We start from the raw sequence: 25,980 nt of genomic DNA on the forward strand, positions 1-25,980 counted from the left end.
CCAGCATCTTTGGGTATGTCAGATCACCTCATAGCCACCTGCAGTCTAATCTAGGTGTTTTAATGAGGATATGATGGCTTGCCCAGTATGATGCTGGGAATGTATCTTGTTAAGTGTAAAGGCATCAAAGGAGCCCAATTAGGCATAGGTTCAAGTATATGTTTATTAGTAGGCAGTTTATAGTTGGCTTGCCTAGTATGATATTGGAAGGCACCTTGTTAGACTTCAGAGAGTCCTGATAGGCATAGATTCAAGGATACAATGGATGGGTCGAAAGGACGGTCAATGAGCAGATAGTGCAGCTGTGGCTTGTTAGTACACAAGTCAGGTAACGGTCAATGATAAAGTATGCTTGTTAGTAGAGATGAAGATAAAGATGATAGCTATGAAGTTTGCCAAGGGAGGATACTAAGGTGCACCTGGAACGATACTATAGTTTTTAGCAATTAGTTTGCTTTGAAGATGTTCTGTGAAAAGATCAGAACAGCCAATTATATGTCATAATATGTTACTTCAAAGTGTATAATCTCATTAATCATATATGTAACCTCATGTGTATACCAATGATATGTGCCAAGATTTATGCTATATAACCATGACCTGTGCCCAGTATGGGTGTTCAGTCTCTGATGTCCGCTACTGCAGAGCGGTGGGACTGATCCACTTTTATTGGGAATACTTGGCTGAATGCTGTAAGTTACTCAATAAATTTTAACTCTTTGTAAGCAAACCTCTTGTCTGCATCTCATCTCTGGTAATCCAAAATTACCCTGAAGGAATACAGAGATGTATGAAAGAGTTATTTGCTTAAACAGTGATTTGGTTTGCTCAATCAAATCCTGACCTCAGTACATTGCAAGCAGTCCCTTTGCTCCCGCTTTGTTCTTCCTTTCCCACTAGGAATGGACGAGTCTGTCAGTTTTGGTTTCTCTCAGTTCCTCATTTTTTACAGTCTAAAGTTCAGTTTGCCCCATTTCTGCATCAGTTTGATTTTTTCTATAAAGTCCAAGCAAAAATTATATTCATTTCACTAACACTGATGCATTTTTGTAAGCATTTTTGGTTGCAGAACAGCATGGGAAAATTCACTGAATTTTAAAGGGTATCTGTGTTTTGGTTCACATATTGGTTTAGGAAGTGAAAATTAGTTTTGGGTTAAAATGTGAACGTAATGAATTTCCCTCCATTTTTACTTTATGCAAGCCAGGAAACAAGCCAGAAAGCCACAGTAGAACATAGGTTCCTATTATGTATAGCTGGGAAACCATGATTAATAGCTTCCAAACATGCCAAGATCTGAAGATATGGTTTCAGATTGCTTTGTAAATCCTCGCTTGTTTGGAAGCCATTAACCATGGTTTTCCAGCTGCACGTAATGGGAATCTGTGGCCGACTATGGCTTCCTGGCTTGTCAAGGAAGCTCTTAGAGGCAAAAAGTCTTCCTTCAGAAAATGGAAGTCTTGTCCAAATGAAGAAAATAAAAAAGAACACAAACTCTGGCAAAAGAAATGCAGGAAGACAATAAGGGATGCTAAAAAAGAATTTGAGGAGCACATTGCTAAGAACATAAAAACCAACAACAAAAAATTCTATAAATACATTCAAAGCAGGAGACCATCTAGGGAGACAATTGGACCCTTGGATGATAAGGGAGTCAAAGGTGTCTTAAAGAACGATAAGGAGATTGCAGAGAAGCTAAATGAATTCTTTGCATCTGTCTTCACAGTGGAAGATATAGGGCAGATCCCTGAACCTGAACTAACATTTGCAGGAAGGGATTCTGAGGAACTGAGACAAATAGTGGTAACGAGAGAGGAAGTTCTAGGCTTAATGGACAATATAAAAACTGACAAATCACCGGGCCCGGATGGCATCCACCCGAGAGTTCTCAAAGAACTCAAAGGTGAAATTGCTGATCTGCTAACTAAAATATGTAACTTGTCCCTCGGGTCCTCCTCCGTGCCTGAGGACTGGAAAGTGGCCAATGTAACGCCAATCTTCAAAAAGGGATCCAGAGGGGATCCCGGAAATTACAGGCCAGTTAGCTTAACTTCTGTCCCTGGAAAACTGGTAGAAAGTATTATTAAAGCTAGATTAACTAAGCACATAGAAGAACAAGCCTTGCTGAAGCAGAGCCAGCATGGCTTCTGCAAGGGAAAGTCCTGTCTCAGTAACCTATTAGAATTCTTTGAGAGTGTCAAGAAGCATATAGATAGAGGTGATCCAGTGGACATAGTGTACTTAGACTTTCAAAAAGCGTTTGACAAGGTACCTCACCAAAGGCTTCTGAGGAAGCTTAGCAGTCATGGAATAAGAGGAGAGGTCCTTTTGTGGATAAGGAATTGGTTAAGAAGCAGAAAGCAGAGAGTAGGAATAAACGGACAGTTCTCCCAATGGAGGGCTGTAGAAAGTGGAGTCCCTCAAGGATCGGTATTGGGACCTGTGCTTTTCAACTTGTTCATTAATGACCTAGAATTAGGAGTGAGCAGTGAAGTGGCCAAGTTTGCTGATGACACTAAATTGTTCAGGGTTGTTAAAACAAAAAGGGATTGCGAAGAGCTCCAAAAAGACCTCTCCAAACTGAGTGAATGGGCGGAAAAATGGCAAATGCCATTCAATATAAACAAGTGTAAAATTATGCATATTGGAGCAAAAAATCTGAATTTCACATATACGCTCATGGGGTCTGAACTGGCAGTGACCGACCAGGAGAGAGACCTCGGGGTTGTAGTGGACAGCACGATGAAAATGTCGACCCACTGTGCGGCAGCTGTGAAAAAGGCAAATTCCATGCTAGCGATAATTAGGAAAGGTATTGAAAATAAAACAGCCGATATCATAATGCCGTTGTATAAATCTATGTTGCGGCCGCATTTGGAATACTGTGTACAGTTCTGGTCGCCTCATCTCAAAAAGGATATTCTAGAGTTGGAAAAGGTTCAGAAGAGGGCAACCAGAATGATCAAGGGGATGGAGCGACTCCCTTACGAGGAAAGGTTGCAGCATTTGGGGCTTTTTAGTTTAGAGAAAAGGCGGGTCAGAGGAGACATGATAGAAGTGTATAAAATTATGCATGGCATTGAGAAAGTAGATAGAGAAAAGTTCTTCTCCCTCTCTCATAATACTAGAACTCGTGGACATTCAAAGAAGCTGAATGTTGGAAGATTCAGGACAGACAAAAGGAAGTACTTCTTTACTCAGCGCATAGTTAAACTATGGAATTTGCTCCCACAAGATGCAGTAATGGCCACCAGCTTGGATGGCTTTAAAAGAAGATTAGACAAATTCATGGAGGACAGGGCTATCAATGGCTACTAGCCATGATGGCTGTGCTGTGCCACCCTAGTCAGAGGCAGCATGCTTCTGAAAACCAGTTGCCGGAAGCCTCAGGAGGGGAGAGTGTTCTTGCACTCGGGTCCTGCTTGCGGGCTTCCCCCAGGCACCTGGTTGGCCACTGTGAGAACAGGATGCTGGACTAGATGGGCCACTGGCCTGATCCAGCAGGCTCTTCTTATGTTCTTATGTTCTTATGTTCTCACTCACAAGAAGGCAGGAGTGAAGGGATTGCATGTTGGTGCATGGAGGTCATGCATATCCTGGCTTATTAAACTAGCATTTCATCATGTAAACATGGTCCATTTGTGTTATGCTATGGATTGTGGGTGCCATGGAGTTTTGCATCTTTCATATCAGAATCTGTAATGCAATCAACAAAAGAAACCTGAAACGTTGTTGTTGTTGTTGTTGTTGTTTCGTTCTCATGGAGGTTTCAGTTTTACAGCTAATATGCTAATATATTAAATATAGCCAAATGGCTAAAATGACTAATCAAATAAAACTTATTTGATCTCTTGACAAACGCAATATTGCTATACCAGAACTTGATTTTATAAATTTACCTGGATTCATTGTGCCTCCTTCACTTAAAAGAAGTTGTCTAATATGAAAATAAACTGGTATAAAGGACAAAATACAAAGTACAAAAAACACCCCACCATAAAATACAAAGAAAAACAAAACAAAATCACTACTCCAATTTGTGCCTTTCTTCAAAAATAAGACTTAAGTAAACAATTTCAAAGTTACTTCATAATACTTGTTAAGCATGTAATGAATTTTATTTCATTCTTTTTTAGATTGTATCACAGATTGATGTCTAGTTCTTTAATAAATATAGATATCTGTTTGGGCAGTGTATTAATTTTTTCTTGGAGATAAGTTGTAATATTTTTTACAGTAATTTTCTTCTGCATTCTCTGTACTGCAGATGGAACCTGTTCTAACCACATTACCAGAAGAAAGCCGTTCAGAAGGGAAAATCAGCTTTAGCATTTATAAGAAGTATTTTTCTGCGGGGGCAAATTATTTTGTAATTTTTATTCTTTTTCTTGTCAATGTTTTGGCACAGGTACAGTATTTGACATCAGTGAATGCATTATGGATTGTGTGCTTATAGCTTTCAGCATATTTGACATCCTACTGTGTGTGTAAAATGTTTATATAGTTGGTGTGAGACAGCCTAACTCTTTTATTATACTTTTTTCCCCCTTTGAATTAAATGGCTTGGATTGCAAACCAGCTAGAGGCTTTAATTCTGAAGTTTATAGACTCATTAAAATGTTGGAGGCAATCCAGTAGAAACGCTGTGCCTTATCCCATCCCAGATTTTTTTGTTAAAGAAGTATTCCACGCAATGCCACCTATCTGTATTGAACTGTATCATGCCATGCAGGCTTTCCTATATCCTACTGCAAACAACATGCCTTCTAAATAGTTCTTGCCCATGGCAGTTAGAATCACCAATGGGCAATCCTTTTTCTTTTCTTTTTTTTTGTAGACCTCCCATTACTAACAAAGGTTTGCAGCAAGTTCTTGTAAAAATCTGTGAACCAATTTAGACAAAGTTCTACGATATATATTGGGAGAGTAGAATCATGTTCATTCATTTCATTATAGGGCATGAATATGGTTTGGACCATAATATTTGCACCTAATGAATATAGGCCTGAACAATATGTTTGTTAACTCATTGAATCTTTGGAAACTACTGCACAATTTGCACTTACCCATATGTACACATTATGGACAACGTGTGAATGTCTGGTGATCTAAGAGTGGAACATTCACCCTTGATGAGTGGATGTGACTCATCTCTCCAAGTACAGACTCTGTACACGTAAGCCTCTCTGAGAGGCTCCTATTACTAAGTTCTCTTGCAGCCATGAATAGAACTCTATCTAAAATTACCTTAAATTCCCTGAAAAATGCTTGAGGAGATCTAGTTTTCTTGTGCTTTCGAGGGGCGCTTTCTCTGGGATAGAATTTATTTATATACTTCCTTTTGATCCTAAAAAGCCCCCACCTCCAAGACAGTTGGCAGCAATTGAAATAGCTTTACCATTAAAACAGGAAAGCCTTTAAAAAGTCAGAATAAAGTAGATTAAAAATTGCTTAATTTTGTTCAAGGTTGCCTATGTGCTTCAGGACTGGTGGCTTTCTCATTGGTAAGTCATTGCTTCTTTAAAAATTTTCTTAGAGTTAGTCCTAATTGGGAAGGGTTGAAGAGGCACTCTTCTTACAGATCCCTCCTGGTCTGCGCTGGCCAGGACAGGAACTTGGGGGACACACTTGACATCTCCCCTCATGCCTCCCCCCCAATTCTCCCCCTGTGTTTCAATGGGGGATTAATTATACCAGTTTCAGGCTGGAGTGGGTAGGGAACCAGATCTCAGGACCATCCCATCAAAATGAAGGGGCTTTAGATTCCACAGAATGCCCCTTTCAGAGATTACTACCAGCTATGTTGGTGGGAATACTGCAAGCAGTACATCTATCCCTGGGTAGCTTTGCGAGGGCATAGTGAGATTCTGTGCTGGATGTCCCTCTTTCCCACTGGTGGTTTGCTGCTGGCTGTGGGGCATTTTGCACAATCCTAACCCCTGTCTAATCAGATGATCTAGGAGTCCTGCCCATTGATGTCTTTCAAAGCAGGGAGTTTTTAAAGGAGTCCAGAAAACTGCATTGCTGAAAGAAGTCCTTTTCAGATGAGAGAATAAAAGGATATTTGTTGCCATATAGAGAGCGAGATGACATTTCTCCCTCTTTGTTTATAGTATTTTAATTTCAGTTGGCCTCAAATTTAAATTTCTGGGAAAATGCAATTCACTCATTCCCCATGTCTGAAAACATTTACTTTGCATTTTAAAAATGTATCAGTCACCTTGTATTAGTAGTGGACAAGAAGGTATATAAGAAATAAAATATATAACAATCTAAAAGCAATTCAGCATTACAACATCCAGACACAACAAATCTCCAGCCTCTTGTTCCTTTCCCTGTCTTGATGTGACATAAAGCTGTAGCATTGTATGCTCCAATTCTGAATGCCTTATTGTGGTGTGTTGTGGATGGCTCGGCTGCTTCTAGACTGCCTCATGAGTGAGACTGGAAGAGAGTGGCAGTCAGGAAGCAATGTGTTCTGCTTAAGCAGGCTTTGCTGGGGCTCAGCGTTTTCTCACATCCTCTACAAGGACAAGGATGACCTGCCACTCTTTCAACCACTGCACTTGTTTCCAACTTGTATCTAAGTGTGTCAGACTCCAAAGGAAAAAGCTTGCAGCATTTTTTTCCTCTCCCTGCCTGCAAAGTTTATTAGATGCCACATGCGTTGCTTTTTCCTCCTCTGGAGTGCAGAGTCAGGGTCTGTAGCTCAGTGGTAGACAGCGTGCTTTGAGAACAGAGTGCTAAGTTCAATCTCCATTGAAAATGATCTTGGATAGAAGGTCTTCTGTGAAAGTCCTCTGCTTGACACCGTGGAGAACCCTGACAATCAAAGCACCTAACACTGGGCTTGATGAATAAATAGCCTGATGGGTTGATGAATAGCTTGATGGATAAATAGCAGCTTCATGTGTTTGTTCCCGCTCCTGTTTTTTTTTTTTAAGTAAACACACTAAGTAGGAAGCTTTCTTTCTCTTCCCTACTCCCCCTCACTTCTAATCCCTTACTGCAGCTACTGTTTTTCTGGCACCAGATTATTCCTGTGTTATACTGGAACAAGATATTGCACTACTGCCAAAGATCCATGTTAGACCTACTTCACTTAGGTTAGGCTCTCCAATAGAGACCATCTTAGATCATCTACCATACCATGGGACAAAGAAGCATGTTTTTTAACTTTAGAACTCGGAAGAACTAGAGGTTCTGTTGCTGAAAATAAGAAGCTTTCTCCTTATCCCATGCCCTGATTCTACACATATCTCGCTCTTTTCTGTTCTAGCCAGTAATACAGAGTCATGGCACAGGTTGAGTTTTACCTTGTGTTACAGAAGAAGGGGTAAACTCAAAATGAGGGTACTGTTTGCATTAGCAAGATCGTGTTCTTCATAACATCTAGTTCCACCCTAGTTTTTACTAAGCAGTAAAGTCTGGTGGTTTTTCTTCTTTGTCCTAAAGTGTTGTAGATTACTTAAGACAGGGATGTGGATCCTGTGGCTCTCCAGCTCCCATCAGTTCCAGTCATCATGTTCAGTAGTCAGTGATGATGCAGGCTGTAGTCCAACAACATCTGAAGGGCCACAGATTCCCCAATCCTGATCTAACATGACGTCTGATGCAGAATCAAGTCCTTACCATACTGTTTAATTTATGTACTAAATGTTATACATTGCACATTTTTATCATTGTAAGTTGCTATGAGACCTACATGGTGAAAAGTAGGGTTTAATTTTTAAAATAAATAAATTCTGCAACTCTTTAGGTTTTACTTACGTATAAAAAGAACAGGTTTTAAAGACTTCCTAGTCCAGGAAACAACCTGAACATGTGTGAATGTAGTGTTCAGGCATACCCCACTTAACGTCGCTTCACTTAACATTGCCTCGCTATAACGTACATGCGCCATACGTTCCCATACCCCACTTAACGTTCACGCACTTTGCAATAACGTACACTTTATTGGCATGACGCCGCTGCCATCTAGTGGTGATTGCGTGCAGTACAAGTGAAGACAGTTGCTTCACTTAAAGTTTATTTTCGCTTAAAGTATACTCTCCAGTACCATTGCGAACGTTAAAGCGGGGTATGCCTGTACTTTTGAATGCCAGCTACTCAGGGACAAAGGTTGGGAGAGGACTGATGCCTTCAGTGCATCTTGCTGGCAACTGGCCTAGATGGATACATAGTTCAATCCTTCTCTTATGTATTTTCAAAACACATTTTATTATTTTCTTTCTCCTCTTTGTGATATTTATACAGGGCAAATGAACAAGTAAAACTGAATGTTACTACAGAGGGAAGTAGTGGAAAAAATGGGACGAAAGCTCTTGATCTTGACTGGTATTTAGGAATGTATGGAGGTAAAAACCTTTAAAAACATTACCAATTACACTTCCGGGAAGGGTGACTTAGCCTGTGCCTGCTTTTGAGACGGGCTCCTGCCTCAAAAGAAGCTTATTCAGATATATCAGTCAGATTTTTTTTTTTTTTGACTGATTAAACTTCTCCCGGGTAGGGAGAAACGAAGAGATTAACCTCAAAGCCTATTTTTGTTGGGACGACCAGATCTCATTAATTTATGGGACGAGGTCCAGCCGACGAAGGTGGGACGGATTTTCAACAACAAGCTCTATCTGATAAAGCGAACGTTCATCTTATCTTCTAAGAGAGAACGCACTAACAGGCAAGCACCCTTCTTTCTATATTTTTCTTTTACTTGACTTAAATTGTTGCTGCTTAAAAGAGATTTGCCAGATTGATCGGTTTTTGACATCTCACTGGGGAGCCATAACTTCTCTCTGCTACTCACTAATTAATAGCTTATCTCTGTTTTTGTTGCAAAAAGCTGTCCTGGATTTGCATTCTAAAGATATACACAGAAGAGGGATTTCTATTCCAGATTTTTATTTTGAAGAATATTATATTGTCTGAGACTACTCTCTTTTTGGTCTATTTTATTTTGACGAATCTGTTTCCTGACGACCGCCATTAATTGTTTCGATCCTGGGAACTGCATTTTGTTTACTTAAGCATGGAGAGATAAGGCTGTCTGCTCTGTTTATACTGTGATGTCACCAAGTTTGGAGTATTAACCCAATTGTTGCTGAAATAAGAAGTGGTTTTCCTATATTTTTCTTTTAAAATGGCAATTAAGAAAGTGGCTGAGAATTTGGAAATAACTATGTTTCAGAAAATAATGGATGAGATTGAGATAACGAAACAAAACCTGCGACAGGGTTGTAAGGAGCTGAAAATTGAATTGAGTAAAATGAAGCAGGAGATTAAAGATATAGGGGTCCCTGTGAGAGAGGTGACCCTGGAAGGGGTCCCTGTGAGAGAGGAGACCCCGGAGATTGGAACAAACGTGGAACAGGAAAAAGATTTGGAGTCTATGGACTTTAGAAACAAAATCTATTGTTTGGAGACACAGGAGATTAAAGACATAGGGGTCCTTGTGAGAGAGGAGACCCTGGAGACTGGAACAGGGGTCCCTGTGAGAGAGGAGACCCTGGAGACTGGAACAGGGGTCCCTGTGAGAGAGGAGATCCCGGAGATTGGAACAAACGTGGAACAGGAACAAGATTTGGAGTCTATGGACTTTAGAAATAAAATCTATTGTTTGGAACTCAATGTTATCTCTGAAGAAATTAATGAAGATTCTAGAGATAAAGTTATCAATGGCATGGATAATCTTCTGGACTGGAATGATGTGATGGAGCCCAATATAGAGAAAATCTATGGAATTAACTGCAGCCATGTGACAATGGAAAAATTTTCAAGAGATGACCCAGTGTATTTTGAAAAAAAGAACAGAGATATGATTTTACAGCAGTATTTCAGCAACCTATTCAGAATGGATGGCAAGAAAATATTTGGGATAGAGGTAATTCCCATCAGACTCTTACTATATGACTATGGCTTTGACAGCAAGATTATTATGGAATACTGATAATGGAAGATTGGATACTGAAATTACTGGACTTAACAAGACTACTGAAGATGGAAGATGGATAATGGAACTAATAGGGATAATAGAACAATGGCTACTGAAATTACTGAACCTAACAGATTCTGATGTGATGGATTAATTGAAATGTTTATTTTGACTATGGTTATGACAATAAGATTATCATAATTAGTAATGAGATGGATTAATCGATATGCTTATCTGGAAAAAAAAATTGATAGATATATTTCTTAAAGAATTGAAACCTCTCTTTGACTTTTTGTGGAAAGAATAAAGTAATGTTTATGAGATTTGATGATTAAGTAAGATAACTACTGGAGGAAAGTGATTTTATAATATGACTTAAGAGACAGGATTGTTATATATTATAGACTTATAACTGATTTGATCTTTGACAAATGGGAAGTCAATATTTTACTCTTTATTTTTTATTTTTGTTTTTTTTTTTCTTTTTTTCTTTTTGTTTAACTATTTTTGATTTTGTTTTTTGTCTTTGAATGTTTTATGATTTCGTCTTGTATGTTTTATGAAAATCTGAATAAAAATTATTGGAAAAAAAAATAAATAAAAACATTACCAATTACAAGGCAAAAAGCAGAGAGAGAGTTGCACAGAATACAAAGCTTAGTTCGCAGCTCAAGAGCTGTTTTCATAGATTAGAAGAGCAATGTGAAAAAATTATATGTAGGACAAGCATGCTGGAGCAGACAGGAGGTTACTGATCTCTTAAACCATGTTCAAAAAATCAGGAGTAGGCTTCAGGATCATGTGCTTCCCCATCCCAGCAAATTCTCCAGTTCTCCTGCCAGCCTTAAATGTGGTAAATCAGCACGAATGTAAATGCAAATCATGAGTAAAATCCTCCTATTTAGCAATCTTTTTATGTGTCTGTTAGAAAGGCCTGTACTAAAGACTTATAATAGTATCTTCATTTTTTATTTGGTTAAGTAGAACTCTAGACTGGTGCAGCAATTGTGTCCAAATCATGCCTGATGCCGTTGCACAATAACATTGAGACTGGCTTGAGATCCAGTGGATCCTGGGCCATCTCAGTCCCACCCTGTCTCCATCTTTGAAACACCCCATTTCAGGGATTTCTACTAGCCTCAGCCATCGGATATACCATGATAACTATATATTTTCAAAGTATTTAATCACTCTCTTTGATGCATAATTTTATTCAAAAGTAGATAAAATTGGTATTGTCAGAAGTTTCTGTTGAAGTCTGTAGGCTACATTTCATGATATTTCATTTATTTCTAGGTTTAACTCTGGTTACAATACTCTTCAGCATACTGAGGAGCCTGCTTATGTTTCAAGTTTTGGTTAATGCTGCTCAGACTTTGCACAACAAAATGTTTCAGTCAATTTTGAAAGCTCCAGTGCTATTTTTTGACACAAACACTATTGGTAAGTTGTAATCTATTCTGTAACATTAGCAGATAGGATGTAACTGCATTAAATGATAAAAATATAACTTTCTTTTCTTACAGCTTTTTAGTTATTAAAATGTGGTGCCTGTTTAATGCAGTTGACCTGTAATTCCAGAAAAATCATGCACTGTTAATTCACTGCTGCTGTTGATCTTGCACATCTAGACAAAATCCAGTATGTTTGTACTGCACCTGTTGTGCTAATGGTTATCTAATTGATTTTACAGAAATCTACATATTTGTTGGCTTTACTAGTGTGCCAGTTCCTGTCATAAATGGATCCCAAACTGTTAAGATAGCACTAAATGGAACATAGTTTTGAAAAGTATCTCAATATCTTGAGTATATTCCCCCCTAAAAAGAGCAATCATTCTTTGCTTGCATGCTGAGAACATGGGATCAAATATACCTTGATATTAATTCACTAATAGGCAAAAAACCTTGCAGTTTAAGAACGTACCTACAGCCAACAGATATTTCTATCAAACTTTTAAAGCAGGGAAATTGGGCGGCTATCGTGAATGCACCAGGGGAGCAGGAGACTTGACCTCCTCTCTGAGATATTTTCTGCCCTACAAATTTGTCAAAATGCAAACACAATTTAGGTTGGTCTTTCACAGTCCAATCCATTTCCTGTGTAGCTTGGAAGAATTTGGTAACGTGCCTCTGAGCATATGGTGAGTGGTGACAGCACCTGCAATCATCTCCAAAGATGGAGAATTACATTTTTTGTATGTTTGTTGGTGTTCTTGCTTTGCTTCTTTCCTCTGTTACTACTGTTTCTACAGAGCATTTCAAAGCCTTTTTATTGATTAATGTCATATGATAGTGAAGACAGTCTTTTGTGTTTCAAACTGGAGGTTATGTTCTGTTTCTATTTTGGGTGCATTAACTGTTGAATCTCAGTCAGTCAGTCATAACTTTATTGCTTAGCCATAGGCCATCGCATAACAAACATCGGTCCTAAGTTTAAAACAGTAGAACAAATAAAATTTAAAACAATAAAATTACAGTACATATACAATATATTTCAAATAAAGTCTAAGAGCAGACAGGGAAGCTATTTCATAAAGTAACCATAAGACTCCTGTATAGTCCCTGATAAGCTTACAAAACCAGGGGTCTGTATGAACAAATTTTTACCGAGGATTATCCCCTTGACAATCAATCCCATGGTCTAAAATAAATTTGGCATGAATTTTTTGTGCTGCCAATGCAAAGAGGGAGACCCTATATGTTACCAAAAAGTCCGTATCAGACATAAGATAAAAAATTTTTAGATCAACGGTGACCAAATACGGGTTTGCCAGCAAACTCTTCAAAAATTTAACCCGGGGGTGTGAATACAGAGAAAAGGACAGGAGATAATGGGGCAAATCTTCAACTTCCATGGTTCCGCAGATAAAGAGGCGCTGGGACCAAGAGGACTGAAAATAACGTCCGTCTAACACGGCATTTGGCATGGTTTGGAATCGGAGCACCGTGAAGGCCTGCCGGAGTTTTAATGGTAGGGGCAGGACCAAATAAGATGCTCTACAGTGATCAACCTCATAAAACCTGTACCATATAGAGAATTTTGAATTAATAATAGCCAGCCTATCTAAGTAGGCACTATGTTGAAAAAAGGCGTCACGTAACCTCACTCTTGTATTTAAAGGCTGAGGCACCTGTGGGGAAATATGATACAGATGATAAATACTGTTTATTCTAGAGGTCCAATAATTGTCACCTGAAGCCGACTCAAAGCGTGATTTGAGTATTGTCTTAGATGGAGCGTCTTTCAGAGCAACATGTACACGGGCTCTAACTGAGGGCAGGCCAGTTTCTGCATGGAGCAAAGCGGCAGGGGCACCAGAGGGTAAAAACAGAAGTCTTTTCATAAAACTATTTTGAATTACCTCTAAGCTTGCCAACTGGGTATCTTCCCAACCCCATACTGCCATGCCATATAAAATCTGGGGAAGGACTTTGCTCCAAAAGATTTTTAAAGCAGGGTCAATTAGATTGCCACCTACTGAGCGGCAAAATTTGAGTATAGCTCCACTTGTTCTTAGAGCTGTTACTTTAGTCATATAGGCGTGCCTTTTCCAAGAAAGGTTTTCCAAAAAATAAATGCCCAAATATTTAAATTCTCTGCATTGTCCAATATGATGTCCGTTGATTGACCAGTTGGAATTAACATGCTTTTTGCCAAACACCATCACCTTTGTTTTAGCATAGTTAATTTGTAACTTTTCTTTTAGACAGTAATCATTAAGCCTTGAAAGAAGCCTCCTTAGGCCAATGCGAGTGATAGATAACAATATCATATCATCCGCGTAGAGTAGGATTGATATTTTCCTGATTCCAATTGAGGGTGGAAAAAAGGCTAGGCCAGATAATTCTGGGACTATATCATTTAGATAAAGATTAAAGAGTATAGGGGCCAAAAGGCATCCCAGTTTGACCCCCTTGTTTATGTTAATGGGATCAGTTACGGAACCAGATGTCCCCACCCTTACTCGTGCCGAGGTGTTAGTATATAACTCTCTAATCAAAAACAACAGCCGCCTGTCGATGTTAGTATTAGCCAGTTTAGACCATAAAAGATTTCTGTCTATTGAATCAAAAGCTGCAGCCAAATCAACAAAGGCCACATAAAGATGTTTGGTGAGACCGGCAATACTCTGTTTGGCAAGAGCATAAAGTGTCAGACAATGGTCAATAGTACTTTGGCCTTTCTGTTCACCTGTTCTGGGCGAATGATGTGATTAGCTGCTTCCCAATCCTAGATTTTGTGGAGAAGATATTTGCTGTATAGCTTGGAACCGATGTCTAGAAGACTAATTGGTCTGTAGTTATTTGGGTCCTGTTTATCCCCGTTTTTATAAATAGGGGGCAACTATACTTAGTCTCCAGCCCTCCGGGAAAATACCAGTACTGTTAATTTGATTGAACACCTTGGCCAGTATGGGGGCCCACCAGTCGGGAAAATCTTTATTAAAAAAAAGATGGCTGACTAGCATACAGACGGGGAGTTAATGTAGTAATGCTGAAGACGGGTAAAGTAATTTATAACTTACTACGGTGAGCCCTCTACGTCAAAGGTTGAGGAGTGTTTGTTGACAGCCAAATCTATCATCAGGAAAAGAAATACATCTGAAGAACCCCCTGTAATGAACTATACTGAACTGGCTGACTGATTACACGGGCGGAGGAGTATGGCGTTGTAAAACCCTCAAGAGCACATCATTCAGACAGCCGTAACAGTTTTTAAATTTGTTGTGGTGGTGAACTGACAAATAACTGTAATGGTGTTAACAAGAAAAGCACAGAAAGCGTTGGGAAATAATCCGTTGTTTGAGAGTATGCCTATGAAGAAAAGTCTGAAGACGAGGGCACAAACTCAAGCCCTATCTTCCAATTTAAAAGCTACAGAAAAGCCTTTAAGAAGTCAGTCTAAAATTACACATTTTTTTACACCAGTAAGGAACAGAGTGACTAATGAAAGCGCCCCCCAAGATTTATATTCTCCCCATGACTGGTCGCTCACCTGTAAGGACACTATTCACTCAGTTCCAGGGGAGTATTCTGCTTTAAACCTGGCTGCAGAAATAGCACTAGCCGAGGGCTTATGTGTTAATAAGTTAGCGAACTTGTCTACCTCTAGTCCAGGTTCTGCTGCCACAACGCTGCCACAGTTCCTTGGACTATCTAATATTTCAATCTCAGAGGCAGGGCCGGCTCCAGGAATGCGGGGGCCCTTGGGCATTAGCCTGCCCTGGGCCCCTCTGCTTCCCTTCCATGATCCTGCAGATTGCAAGATGAGCTTCTGAACTGCCCGCCATCCCCAGCGCTTCACCTACCTTTCTCTGCTGTTTGGGCAGGGTTGCCATCAATAAAGATGGCGGCCGAGGTTTCCGTAAGGGACTGAAGCCTTTGCCGCCATCTTGGTTGATGGCGGGGGATGGGGGGCGGCTCGGAAGCTCGTCGTGCGATCCGTGGGATCGCGGAACGGGAGCGGAGGGCCCCTCAGGGGCCCCCCAGGGGCCCCTAGAGCTGCGGGGCCCTCGGGCCAGTGCCCAACCTGGCCACCCTTTGGAACCGGCCCTGCTCAGAGGCATCTTTAAAATTAGACAAAGTTGCACCTGGTGACCCTCAAATAGATATCCTTAGGAATGAGGCGTCTGAGGCCCCAATTCAGTTACAACCCACAGGGCGGGCTAACATTCCTACTAAGGTAGAGTTGCCAAACAGACATGGAAAGGCAAACTCTGACTGATGACCAACATATGGATTTACCATGGAACGACCCTCCAATACTGGGATGGCTGTATATGTTGGCCTCGGATATTGAACCTGTGAAACTCTTTCTGACAGAATGTAACCATCTACTAATGGTTCTAGTGGAATTTCACCAAAAGGCTGTTCCACCCTCCTCGGTTAAGGAGTCATCTACAACCCAAACGGACGTATTGCCAACTGCCCCGAAAGAGCTGGCAACTAGACCTCGGGTTTCCAAGAAAAACAGGAGGGGATCTAATAATCTGAGAAAGAGCAAAAATTTGAAAAACCAAAAGCTGGCTCGAAGTAAAAAAATGAACTTTAAGAAATTATTTGACCTGGTGGGAAAATCCTCTGCACAGAAAGAAGAAAAGGGAGTGAAAATATCTCCCAAGAATTCCAATGTAAGGAGTACTATAAACCCCCTGGAGGGTCCTATTACCCAATGTGCGCCTACCCTCCCACCATTACCCTGTTCTGTCTTAAACTGTTGAATCTGAAACTGCAGTTTGATGTAAAATCAGACTGATTACAACATGTTGCTACTTAAGCAATGACTCTAGCTTTTGGAAAAAAATTAATGTGACCTGCCCAGGATGCATGTATTCAGCTTGCTATACTTACACTGCCCCACTTAAGGAAAAGTGGGCATGATCAATTAAAACCCAGAGCACACCAATAAATTTGCTAGAATATATTTCACCTTCCACTATAACTGAGACATTCCTCGTGTCCATTGGAGACTATTCTGCAGAATAGTCAGTGCCATTACTGCACAATTGTTTGGGTTTTTTTTCTTTAGTGTAAATTATGCAAAGTGTTGCTGTACTTCACATATTTACAGAAACAGCAGAAGAAAAAGCTTCACTAAAATTGCGAAGTAAATCAAACATATTTAAATTGACTATCTGAACTATATAATCTGCCTTAATATTGTTGCTTCGTCCCTGCTAAAACAAGATTAGCACAGCACATGTCTTGTTTCTGTTATTTGGGCTGATTGCAGGTGTTGTCACCATTCACCATATGCTCAGAGGCACACGTTACCAAATTCTTCAAAACTGCACAGGAAGTGGATTGGACTCTGAAAGGCCAACCCCAATTGTGTTTGCATTTTGACCAATTTGTAAGGCAGTCCAATATCTCAGAGAGGAGTTCAGGTCTCCTGCTCCCCTGGTGCTTTCTCTATAGCTGCCCAATTTCCCTGCTTTTTAAAGTTTGATAGAAATATCTGTTGGCTATAGGTACGCAGAACATATTATATGGAAAGCGGGATTGGACCAAGATGAAGGAGGTGTGAAAATTGGAGGGAGAAATATAAATAATTTAAGATATACAGACGATACCATACTGCTAGCAGAAACCAGTAATGATTTGAAACGAATGCTGATCCAAAGTTAAAGAGGAAAACACAAAAGCAGGACTACAGCTGAATGTCAAAAAGACTAAAGTAATGACAACAGAAGATTTATGTAACTTTAAAGTTGACAATGAGGACATTGAACTTGTCAAGGATTATCAATACCTTGGCACTGTCATTAACCAAAATGGAGACAATAGTCAAGAAATCAGAAGAAGGCTAGGACTGGGGAGGGCAGCTATGAGAGAACTAGAAAAGGTCCTCAAATGCAAAGATGTATCACTGAACACTAACCATGGTATTCCCGATCTCTGTGTATGGATGTGAAAGTTGGACAGTGAAAAAAGTGGTTAAGAGAAAAATTAACTCAATTGAAATGTGGTGTTGGAGAAGAGCTTTGTGCATACCATGGACTGCAAAAAAAACAAATGATTGGGTGTCAGAACAAATTAAACCAGAACTATCACTAGAAGCTAAGATGATGAAATGGAGGTTATCATACTTTGGACACATAATGAGAAGACATGATTCACCAGAAAAGACAATAATGCTGGGAAAACAGAAGGGAGTAGAAGAAGAGGAAGACCAAACAAGAGATTGATTGATTCCATAAAGGAAGCCACAGACCTCTCCAAACTGAGTGAATGGGCGGAAAAATGGCAAATGCAATTCAATATAAACAAATGTAAAATTATGCATATTGGAGCAAAAAATCTTAATTTCACATATACGCTCATGGGGTCTGAACTGGCAGTGACCGACCAGGAGAGAGACCTCGGGGTTGTAGTGGACAGCACGATGAAAATGTCGACCCAGTGTGCGGCAGCTGTGAAAAAGGCAAATTCCATGCTAGCAATAATTAGGAAAGGTATTGGAAATAAAACAGCCGATATCATAATGCCGTTGTATAAATCTATGGTGCGGCCGCATTTGGAATACTGTGTACAGTTCTGGTCGCCTCATCTCAAAAAGGATATTCTAGAGTTGGAAAAGGTTCAGAAGAGGGCAACCAGAATGATCAAGGGGATGGAGCGACTCCCTTACGAGGAAAGGTTGCAGCATTTGGGGCTTTTTAGTTTAGAGAAAAGGCGGGTCAGAGGAGACATGATAGAAGTGTATAAAATTATGCATGGCATTGAGAGGGTGGATAGAGAAAGGTTCTTCTCCCTCTCTCATAATACTAGAACTCGTGGACATTCAAAGAAGCTGAATGTTGGAAGATTCAGGACAGACAAAAGGAAGTACTTCTTTACTCAGCGCATAGTTAAACTATGGAATTTGCTCCCACAAGATGCAGTAATGGCCACCAGCTTGGATGGCTTTAAAAGAAGATTAGACAAATTCATGGAGGACAGGGCTATCAATGGCTACTAGCCATGATGGCTGTGCTGTGCCACCCTAGTCAGAGGCAGCATGCTTCTGAAAACCAGTTGCCGGAAGCCTCAGGAGGGGAGAGTGTTCTTGCACTCGGGTCCTGCTTGCGGGCTTCCCCCAGGCACCTGGTTGGCCACTGTGAGAACAGGATGCTGGACTAGATGGGCCACTGGCCTGATCCAGCAGGCTCTTCTTATGTTCTGATGTTCTTATGACCTGAACTTACAAGATCTGAACAGGGTGGTTCATGACAGATGCTCTTGGAGGTCACTGATTCATAGGGTCGCCATAAGTTGTAATTGACTTGAAGGCATATAACAACAACAACATAGGTACATTCTTAAACTGCAAGGGTTTTTTTTGGCCTATTAGTGAATTTCTCTGCTTTTTAATCCGGGAGATAGGAAACAGGATTCTGTGCAAGTTGGCTGAGAATGGATTTATCATTTGTATGCTTATTGAGTTCAATGGGATTTACTCCCAATCAATATGTTTAGAATAGATGAAACTGACCATTGGGGGGGGGAAGAGAAGGCGGGAGGGGAGAGGAGGGGGAAGGTGGGGGAGGGGATTGGAAGGGGAGGGGTTGAGGGTGGAAGGCAGGGGAAGGGGAGGGACAGGAGAGAGGGGGAGGGGAAAGGCAGGGTCGATCATTTGCATGGTTTTTGAGTTGAGTGGGATTTACTCCTCTGCACTCATTTAGCATAGATGAAACTGACCTGGGGAGGGGCAGGGAGGGGGAAGGGGGAGAGAAGGGGAGGGGGAGGGGAAGAGATTGAGTGGGTGGGCACTGGGCAGAGGGAAAGCCTCTTTCCTTTCCAAAAGGAAAACATTGTGAACAATATAATTGTTTTTCAGGGCTTCCTCCATCTTTTTATTCTATAGCAGGCACATGTAGTCTCCCACCCAAATTTAAACCAAGCTGTCCCTGGCCACATCCATATCAGACCTTTATTTCACTTTAGACAGTCATGGCAGCCCCCAAAGTATCCTGGGAAATGTAGTTTGTGAAGGGTGCTGAGAGTTGCTAGGAGATGCCTTTTTCCCTCCCAGATCTATAATCTCCAAAAGAGGGGCTGACTGTTAAACCACTCTGGCCACTGGAGCTCTGTCCGGGGAATAGGAGTCTCCTAGTAACTTTTAGCACCCTTCACAAACTATACGTCCTATGATTATTTGGGGGAATCCATGACTGTCTAAAGCAGCCTTTTCCAACCAGTGTGCCTCCAGATGTTGTTGGACCACAACTCCCATCAGCCTCAGCCAGCATTGCCAACGGTCAGGAAAGATGGGAGTTGTGGTCCAACAACATCTGGAGGCACACTGGTTGGGAAAGGCTGGTCTAAAGTGAAATAAATGTCTGGTGTGGGTGTGGCCACCTCATTACAGCCAAACATCTGTGAGTCTGGCTTTTAGAACAATGATAGTTCTTACTTACCATACCTGCACTTATCATTGACTTCAATGTTTATTTATTTATTTATTTAATTTATATACCGCCCTAAGCCAAAAGGGCTCTCTGGGCGGTGTACATAGAGGATAAAACAAGAAAAATATATGAATAGAACAAATATAAGAAAATCAAAAAGCAAAACAAACAAAGAACAAAAACCAAACAACGTCAGAATATACCAGTAATGAAATACTGTTTTAAAATACACTATAAAACATTTTTTTTAAAAATAGAATATTTAAAATTTTAAAATGTCTGGGAGTATAAAAAGGGTTTCACCTGGCACCGAAAAGATAGCAGCGTCGGCGCCAGGCGTACCTCATCGGGGAGACTATTCCACAATTCGGGGGCCACCACCGAAAAGGCCCTGGTTCTAGTCACCGCCCTCCGAGCTTCTCGATGTGATGGCACTCGGAGGAGGGCCTTAGATGTCGAGCGCAGTGTACGGGTAGTTTCGTATTGGGAGAGGCGTTCCACCAGGTATTGCGGTCCCATGCCATGTAGGGCTTTATAGGTCAGAACCAGCACTTTGAATTTAGCCCGGAAACAAATAGGAAGCCAGTGCAGATGGGCCAGAACAGGTGTTATATGAGCGGACCGTCTGGTCCGCGTCAATAGTCTGGCCGCTGCATTCTGGACTAACTGTAGTTTCCGAACTATCTTCAAGGGCAGCCCCTTAAATGTTAAATTTCTTAAATTAATTAAAAATTAGCCATGCATTTTAAAAACATTTAGACTGCAGAAGATGAAGATCAGAGTAAACGGCAAGATCTGTAATAAGATTACAGGTCCTCTGTGAACATGGCTGATTTTTAATTAATTGCAACAAATTATGAGACCACTGACAGAAAAAAGTCCAACAGGGGTCTGGGTTTTTTTCTGTTGTTTTACACTTTGAACTCTCTATTCTCTCTGGGTGTTTTGTGTATGGCCATGAAAATTTAGAGGGTTGTTAAGTAAGTCTTTCTGAGTTCAGGACTGTACATTTTGTAAGATTTTGTTTTGAACTGAGTTTATGGGAAGCAGCAGACTGGCATGGGGGTATTTTCAATTTAACACTGTGGAATGTGAAAAATCCATGCTGGCTATAATATATAGCCACTCTCGTGGCTGTATAATGTAATAGATTGTTATCTGGACAACCAAACCTATATTTTTACATACAGATCTTTCATTGCCAATATGAAATAGAGAACAAAATACACCAATTTACGCTATATGCAAAAGGCACCTCTTTAGATGTGTTTTGTGTATACTGTACAATTCAGAAAAAATGTGCAAAAGCAGTACTAAGGATTTTTAATCATTGTAAACCAATAAAACCCTGTTTGTGTCAACTAAGGGATGATTGAAACCTTTCTATATCCTTCCCCCACTCGTCCTGTCTGCTGTTCTTCTATAAGAAATTGGGAAATAATGGCAAGTTTGTTATTCTAGAACTTTCTAGAAAGGTTGAAGAGGATATCCAGATTGCTTTTCCCTTAAGTGATTTTTCCCCGTCATATAGAAAGATGCCATGGATTGCAGTCTGTGATACAACCATAATTCTCTGACTCTTTTTATCTTTCTCAAGTACAACCTTCAGGTGCATGTCTAAACTTTTCCTAGAGCTCTGGATATTTTATAATGTATGTGTGGCAGTCAAGGTTCCATCACAAGCTACGTTCAGCAGGGGAAACTGGCAAATGTGAGGTTGGGAGAAGAAGTATAAAATAGAGTAACCAGCCATGGGCTAGTTTAGGATATCACCAGATAGACAGCATAGTCCTTTTCTTTTCTTTTCAAACACACACACACGTACACCGTAACGTGTTGAACATGGGTGATGAAATCCATTTTGCTTACTTGTTTGTTTTAAAATTTTATCAGCTACCCTTTCAGAGAAAAGTCTGCCCAAGGATATGCACACTGAAATCAGAATTTAAATACATAGAATTAAATGCAGGTGGAAAAAACCTGAAAAATACCTGAATGCAAGTAATATTTGCTGAATGCTTCAGGAGGTGACAAGGGAAGCTGAACAAGGAGCACTGAAAGTATCAAGTGCTCATGAAGGTTTAAGCAGCAACAGCCACTTCTGACAGAGAGAGCTCTGGGGGGGACACTGTCAGATTTGTGTATGCTGGACCTCAGTCAACCTCCCAATGTGACTTGTACTTATTTATTTCTTTGCCATTGCTACCAAATTATTGGGGGGGGGCATAGGTTTTTGGGTATGTTTGGATCAATCCTGAGGGTTTGCCATCCATGCACCACAAGGCTAAGGCAGCAAGCCACTGCACTACGTGGCATTACATTTCCACCAATACATGCATATTGCTGACATCTTGGCAAGCCCTTAGTAAGATTTCCAAGCTCTGCTAGTTGCCACTTTAGTGCAAATATGGTCATTGATACAGATTTTTTTTGTGGCCTCTTTGTCATCCGCTCACTTGAATAAATGATGCCTGTGATTTCTTTAGCTTTCTGTTAGTCTAGCACAAGAGGGCAGCATGATCTATTTTATCCTGCTCTAGCTTTACAATTAATCCATTGGGGAGAAAAAGGCAAAGGTTTTTCTTGTCTATTTAAAGTGTCAGTGTTTGAGGACTGGAAGTAGTAATTTTTCAGGTTATATATTAGGCTACTGAGAATATAGTTTTGTGACATTTATCACATGCAAGTAAAATGTTCTTTCAGCATATTTGTTGCCTGAGCTTCCTGCCTGCCAAGAGGCTTGTGCTAAGGCATGCTATATTTTCTGGTTATTATTCCACAGAAGGTAGAAAAAGACTGGAATCCTGTGCACATTGGGAGTAAGTCCCACCGAACGTGGTAGGACTTCTTTTTAAGTAAACATGCATAAGGCCAGACTGTATGTGTTTGTACTTCTCTTTTGGTGTGGGTTGAGAGTAAAAGCTGTGGCTCTGGGTTTGTTTCTGTCTGTATAGTTTGAGTTTGTGCTGCTTTTCATGAGGTGGGTGTTTATAGGCCAGGTACTGTCCAGGGTGTGGATCCAGTAATGTCTAATAGTTTCTTTCGAGTACTGTGTGTTGCAACCACTGGAGCCAGAAAAGGCACACACAAATGCTGTATGCAGTTGTAGTTGTGAGTGTGTGCACATGCAGGAAATTGTAAGAGAACTTGGGATGAGTAGTGAATAAGTATGTAGGTGTGCATAGCTCAGGTAGAATTTCTGAGACTTTACTTGCATGGCTTTTAATGAAAGGTTCTCTGGTAGTAGAACTTGAGGACCTTAGAAATATCTTTGCCTGGGATGGTGGAGATCCACTATCAGTCAGAGTAGATAGTCCTGGACTAGATATACCAAGGAACATCTGGCCCTCCAAATGTTGGACTACAACGTCCATAATTCCTGACCATTGGTCATTATGGCTGGGGCAGATGGGATATGGAGTCCAGCAACATCTGGAGGGCCAGAGATTCCCAATCCCAGGTATAAGGCAACTTCATAGGTGTACCCAACACAAGTGTATGCGCTGAACTTTAAAATAACGAATTACTGCTAATAAAATGGTGACTGTCCTAATTTGACAAAATGCTGCTCTTGGATTTATTTAAGTATTGATTAGTGCATAAAAATCTAATCCGCTAGGGAGTATTCCTGGCAAGCCTTGTGGAAATGAATTTAGTACAGTTTTGTGTGGGAGAACCGCCCAGTAGATTGTGCCAGCAGTGTCCAAAAGTGATGGTATGTAAAGAGAAAAGACTCGAAGTGTAGTTCTCTCAACCCTGTAGTCTTATGTACTGAATGAGTATGACATTTCAGCATGCTGAAAAATTAGTACAGTGATAGTAGGGTAGTGTTAAATTACAATTCTATCATCTGAATGGGGAGACTGTTCTTGGTAGTGTTCATTAATCTGTGCTTGTTCACACAAGCGATTCCACTCATCTGGTAGCATGTTTAAACAAGAAATACTAGTCTGAAGGCTTTAATTTTTATAGCAGGCAGTATTTTTGACACAGCGTACAGACCATTTACAAGGCAAAGCTTCGTGTTAAAATATTTCATTGCTGTTGTCATTCGTCAGCGGCATAAGTATTCGGGCACAATGCCAAAAGATCGCTATGTTATGTCTCTTCAGGGTGACTTATCAAGTTATGATGTTTGTTTAAAATATAGATGAGTTTTAGTATCTTAAAATACACACTTTCTTGTGAATGAGATGATTGTAAAGCAGAATGAACGAACTTGCATGATAGCTCTCACTGAGACAATTTTAGATTAGTTCGAAGTACTCATATTTTAGATTTTGTTTTCACTTGTCAACATGTGTTGCTTACTTTTAGGAAAATATATCTATTGCATATTTAGGTTTATTGCCTTAAATAATAAAACTTATTCATTTTCTTCTCTGTGAACTAAAACAAAGCAAAAAGACCACAGAAGAACCATGATTGCTTGTGAAGATAGAGAGCACAATAGAGTTCCAGCAATCATAAAGATCCTGAACACTCTAAATATTATTTTTGGGTGTTTGCATGGAACAGTTAGTAGACTGAAGTAAGAGGTGTGGTAATTAAACCTGTTTGGCTGCCACATGTTTAAAGGGAAAAAAACACCTTAAATGTTTTTTCATATAACAATGGTTCTGTGTACTTTAAGCCTTATCAGGGTGTGATATTGAATGATATTTATGGGAGTTGCTCTTTTATGGCTATTAGTATCATAATAGCTTTTGTTACAAGTTTAAATAGCCTTACTTACACATGCACCTATTTGATTATAAGTCTTAAGATTCTGTTAATAACCTTTATAAAGCTGATTGCTGTAGGAGTAGGCTAGGATCAGTAAATATTGCACTAAGGGTTTGTGTACATTTACTATCTATTAGCATAGCCGAATTCATCTTTACTCCAAAGAGCCAAAAATATTGCTTGTTGAGGGCAGAACTACAGGTTGGGCAAAGCACAGGGTTGCTACTGAAAATAGAATTGTACCCACTAAGGGTAAGTTACATTGAAAGTTGCAGAAGAAAAAATGACATGGGGCTGCTGGTTTTTGACAGCAGTTCTGAATAATGTGGTGTTCTGCCCTGAAACTTGCCAGAAAAGGCAAGCATCAGGTATCCTTGTTCTTTTGTTAAACAAATGAGGAATCTTTTCAAATGTTCATGAAGTAGGCCGCATTGTAGCTAAGTGTGCATTGCATATGTCCCCACATCAGCACCTCCATTTTAAGGTTACAAACACAGGGAGAAGGCTAGGCTAGGGAGATCTTTTTCTTGTTGTACAAGTTTTGCACCCCACAGGGAACATTTAACAGAGAGGGGTATGTGCTTAGATACACAGTTTCCTGCATTAAGATTCATGTATAGACTCTTGAAGATTGTACCAGGTGTTAAAAATAAATATAGTTTAAAGTGCTTAGAAGAAGCCTGTGAAATAGAAGCAACACAGAAGCTGACCTTTCCATGGCTAATATGTAGCTGTTGCCTTATTGTGATGTAAGACAGCGATTTGCTTCTGTAAAAATATATGTAGCAGCTTGAATATGCCATTGCTTTAGGATTACAGCAAGGCTTGCACTTTGTAGATTAGGTGTATCTGTCCACCAGGAAGCAACATAAGTTTTAAAGGTGGCATCCTATACAGCAGCAGCTGTGGTTGAGGCACTTCCGTTGAATATAGAAAATGATAAAAACTCACTGGGTGCTTGCAACCCTGCCATATGTTTCTGTGGATTGTGACTTGTCTTCAGCTATCTCTGCTTTTCAAATAAGGAAAACAGGGTTTGTATTTAAATAATTATGGGAATCTTGCATATATATCTTGTTCATGGCCATTATTTTCAATCTCATATGCCAGGATTCAGCCATGGAATTTGACTTTTGAGACCCAAGACACACTATGTGCCACAATTTTGTGGCTGTGTTTGAGGGGTCTGGATACGAAAGCCACAAATTACATATATTTTTAATTTATCTTTCATGGTTTTGCAGTGGGAAATTCAAATTTTAAAACTGGATTAGGGCGTGAGGTTTTCCTTGGGTGTGATTTGGCACTTGTAGGATGTGTCATCACTGAAATACTAGCATATGCAAAACCATTAAAAAGCATACTGGCTCTGTGTTTTTCTACTTGTCAGAAAGTGAGAGAAGTACAGTGCTGCCTCAGAAAAGAATGTCTT

The 25,980-nt window shown here is 40.1% G+C and overlaps 1 protein-coding gene across 4 annotated transcripts in view; it reads left to right on the forward strand.

Annotated features, from left to right (window-relative positions):
• ABCC4 (ATP binding cassette subfamily C member 4 (PEL blood group)) overlaps positions 1-25,980 on the forward strand; it is a 205,346-nt gene that overhangs the window by 74,812 nt on the left and 104,554 nt on the right. For all 4 annotated transcript variants that reach the window (XM_061630101.1, XM_061630098.1, XM_061630099.1 and 1 more), the window contains 4 exons: positions 4,268-4,408; positions 5,467-5,504; positions 8,257-8,357; positions 11,228-11,374. In XM_061630101.1, coding sequence (XP_061486085.1) covers positions 4,268-4,408; positions 5,467-5,504; positions 8,257-8,357; positions 11,228-11,374 — 427 coding nt within the window. The remainder of the gene's footprint in view (positions 1-4,267; positions 4,409-5,466; positions 5,505-8,256; positions 8,358-11,227; positions 11,375-25,980) is intronic.

Source organism: Rhineura floridana, chromosome 5 (assembly GCF_030035675.1).
Source record: "Rhineura floridana isolate rRhiFlo1 chromosome 5, rRhiFlo1.hap2, whole genome shotgun sequence".
Lineage (NCBI taxonomy): Eukaryota > Metazoa > Chordata > Lepidosauria > Squamata > Rhineuridae > Rhineura > Rhineura floridana.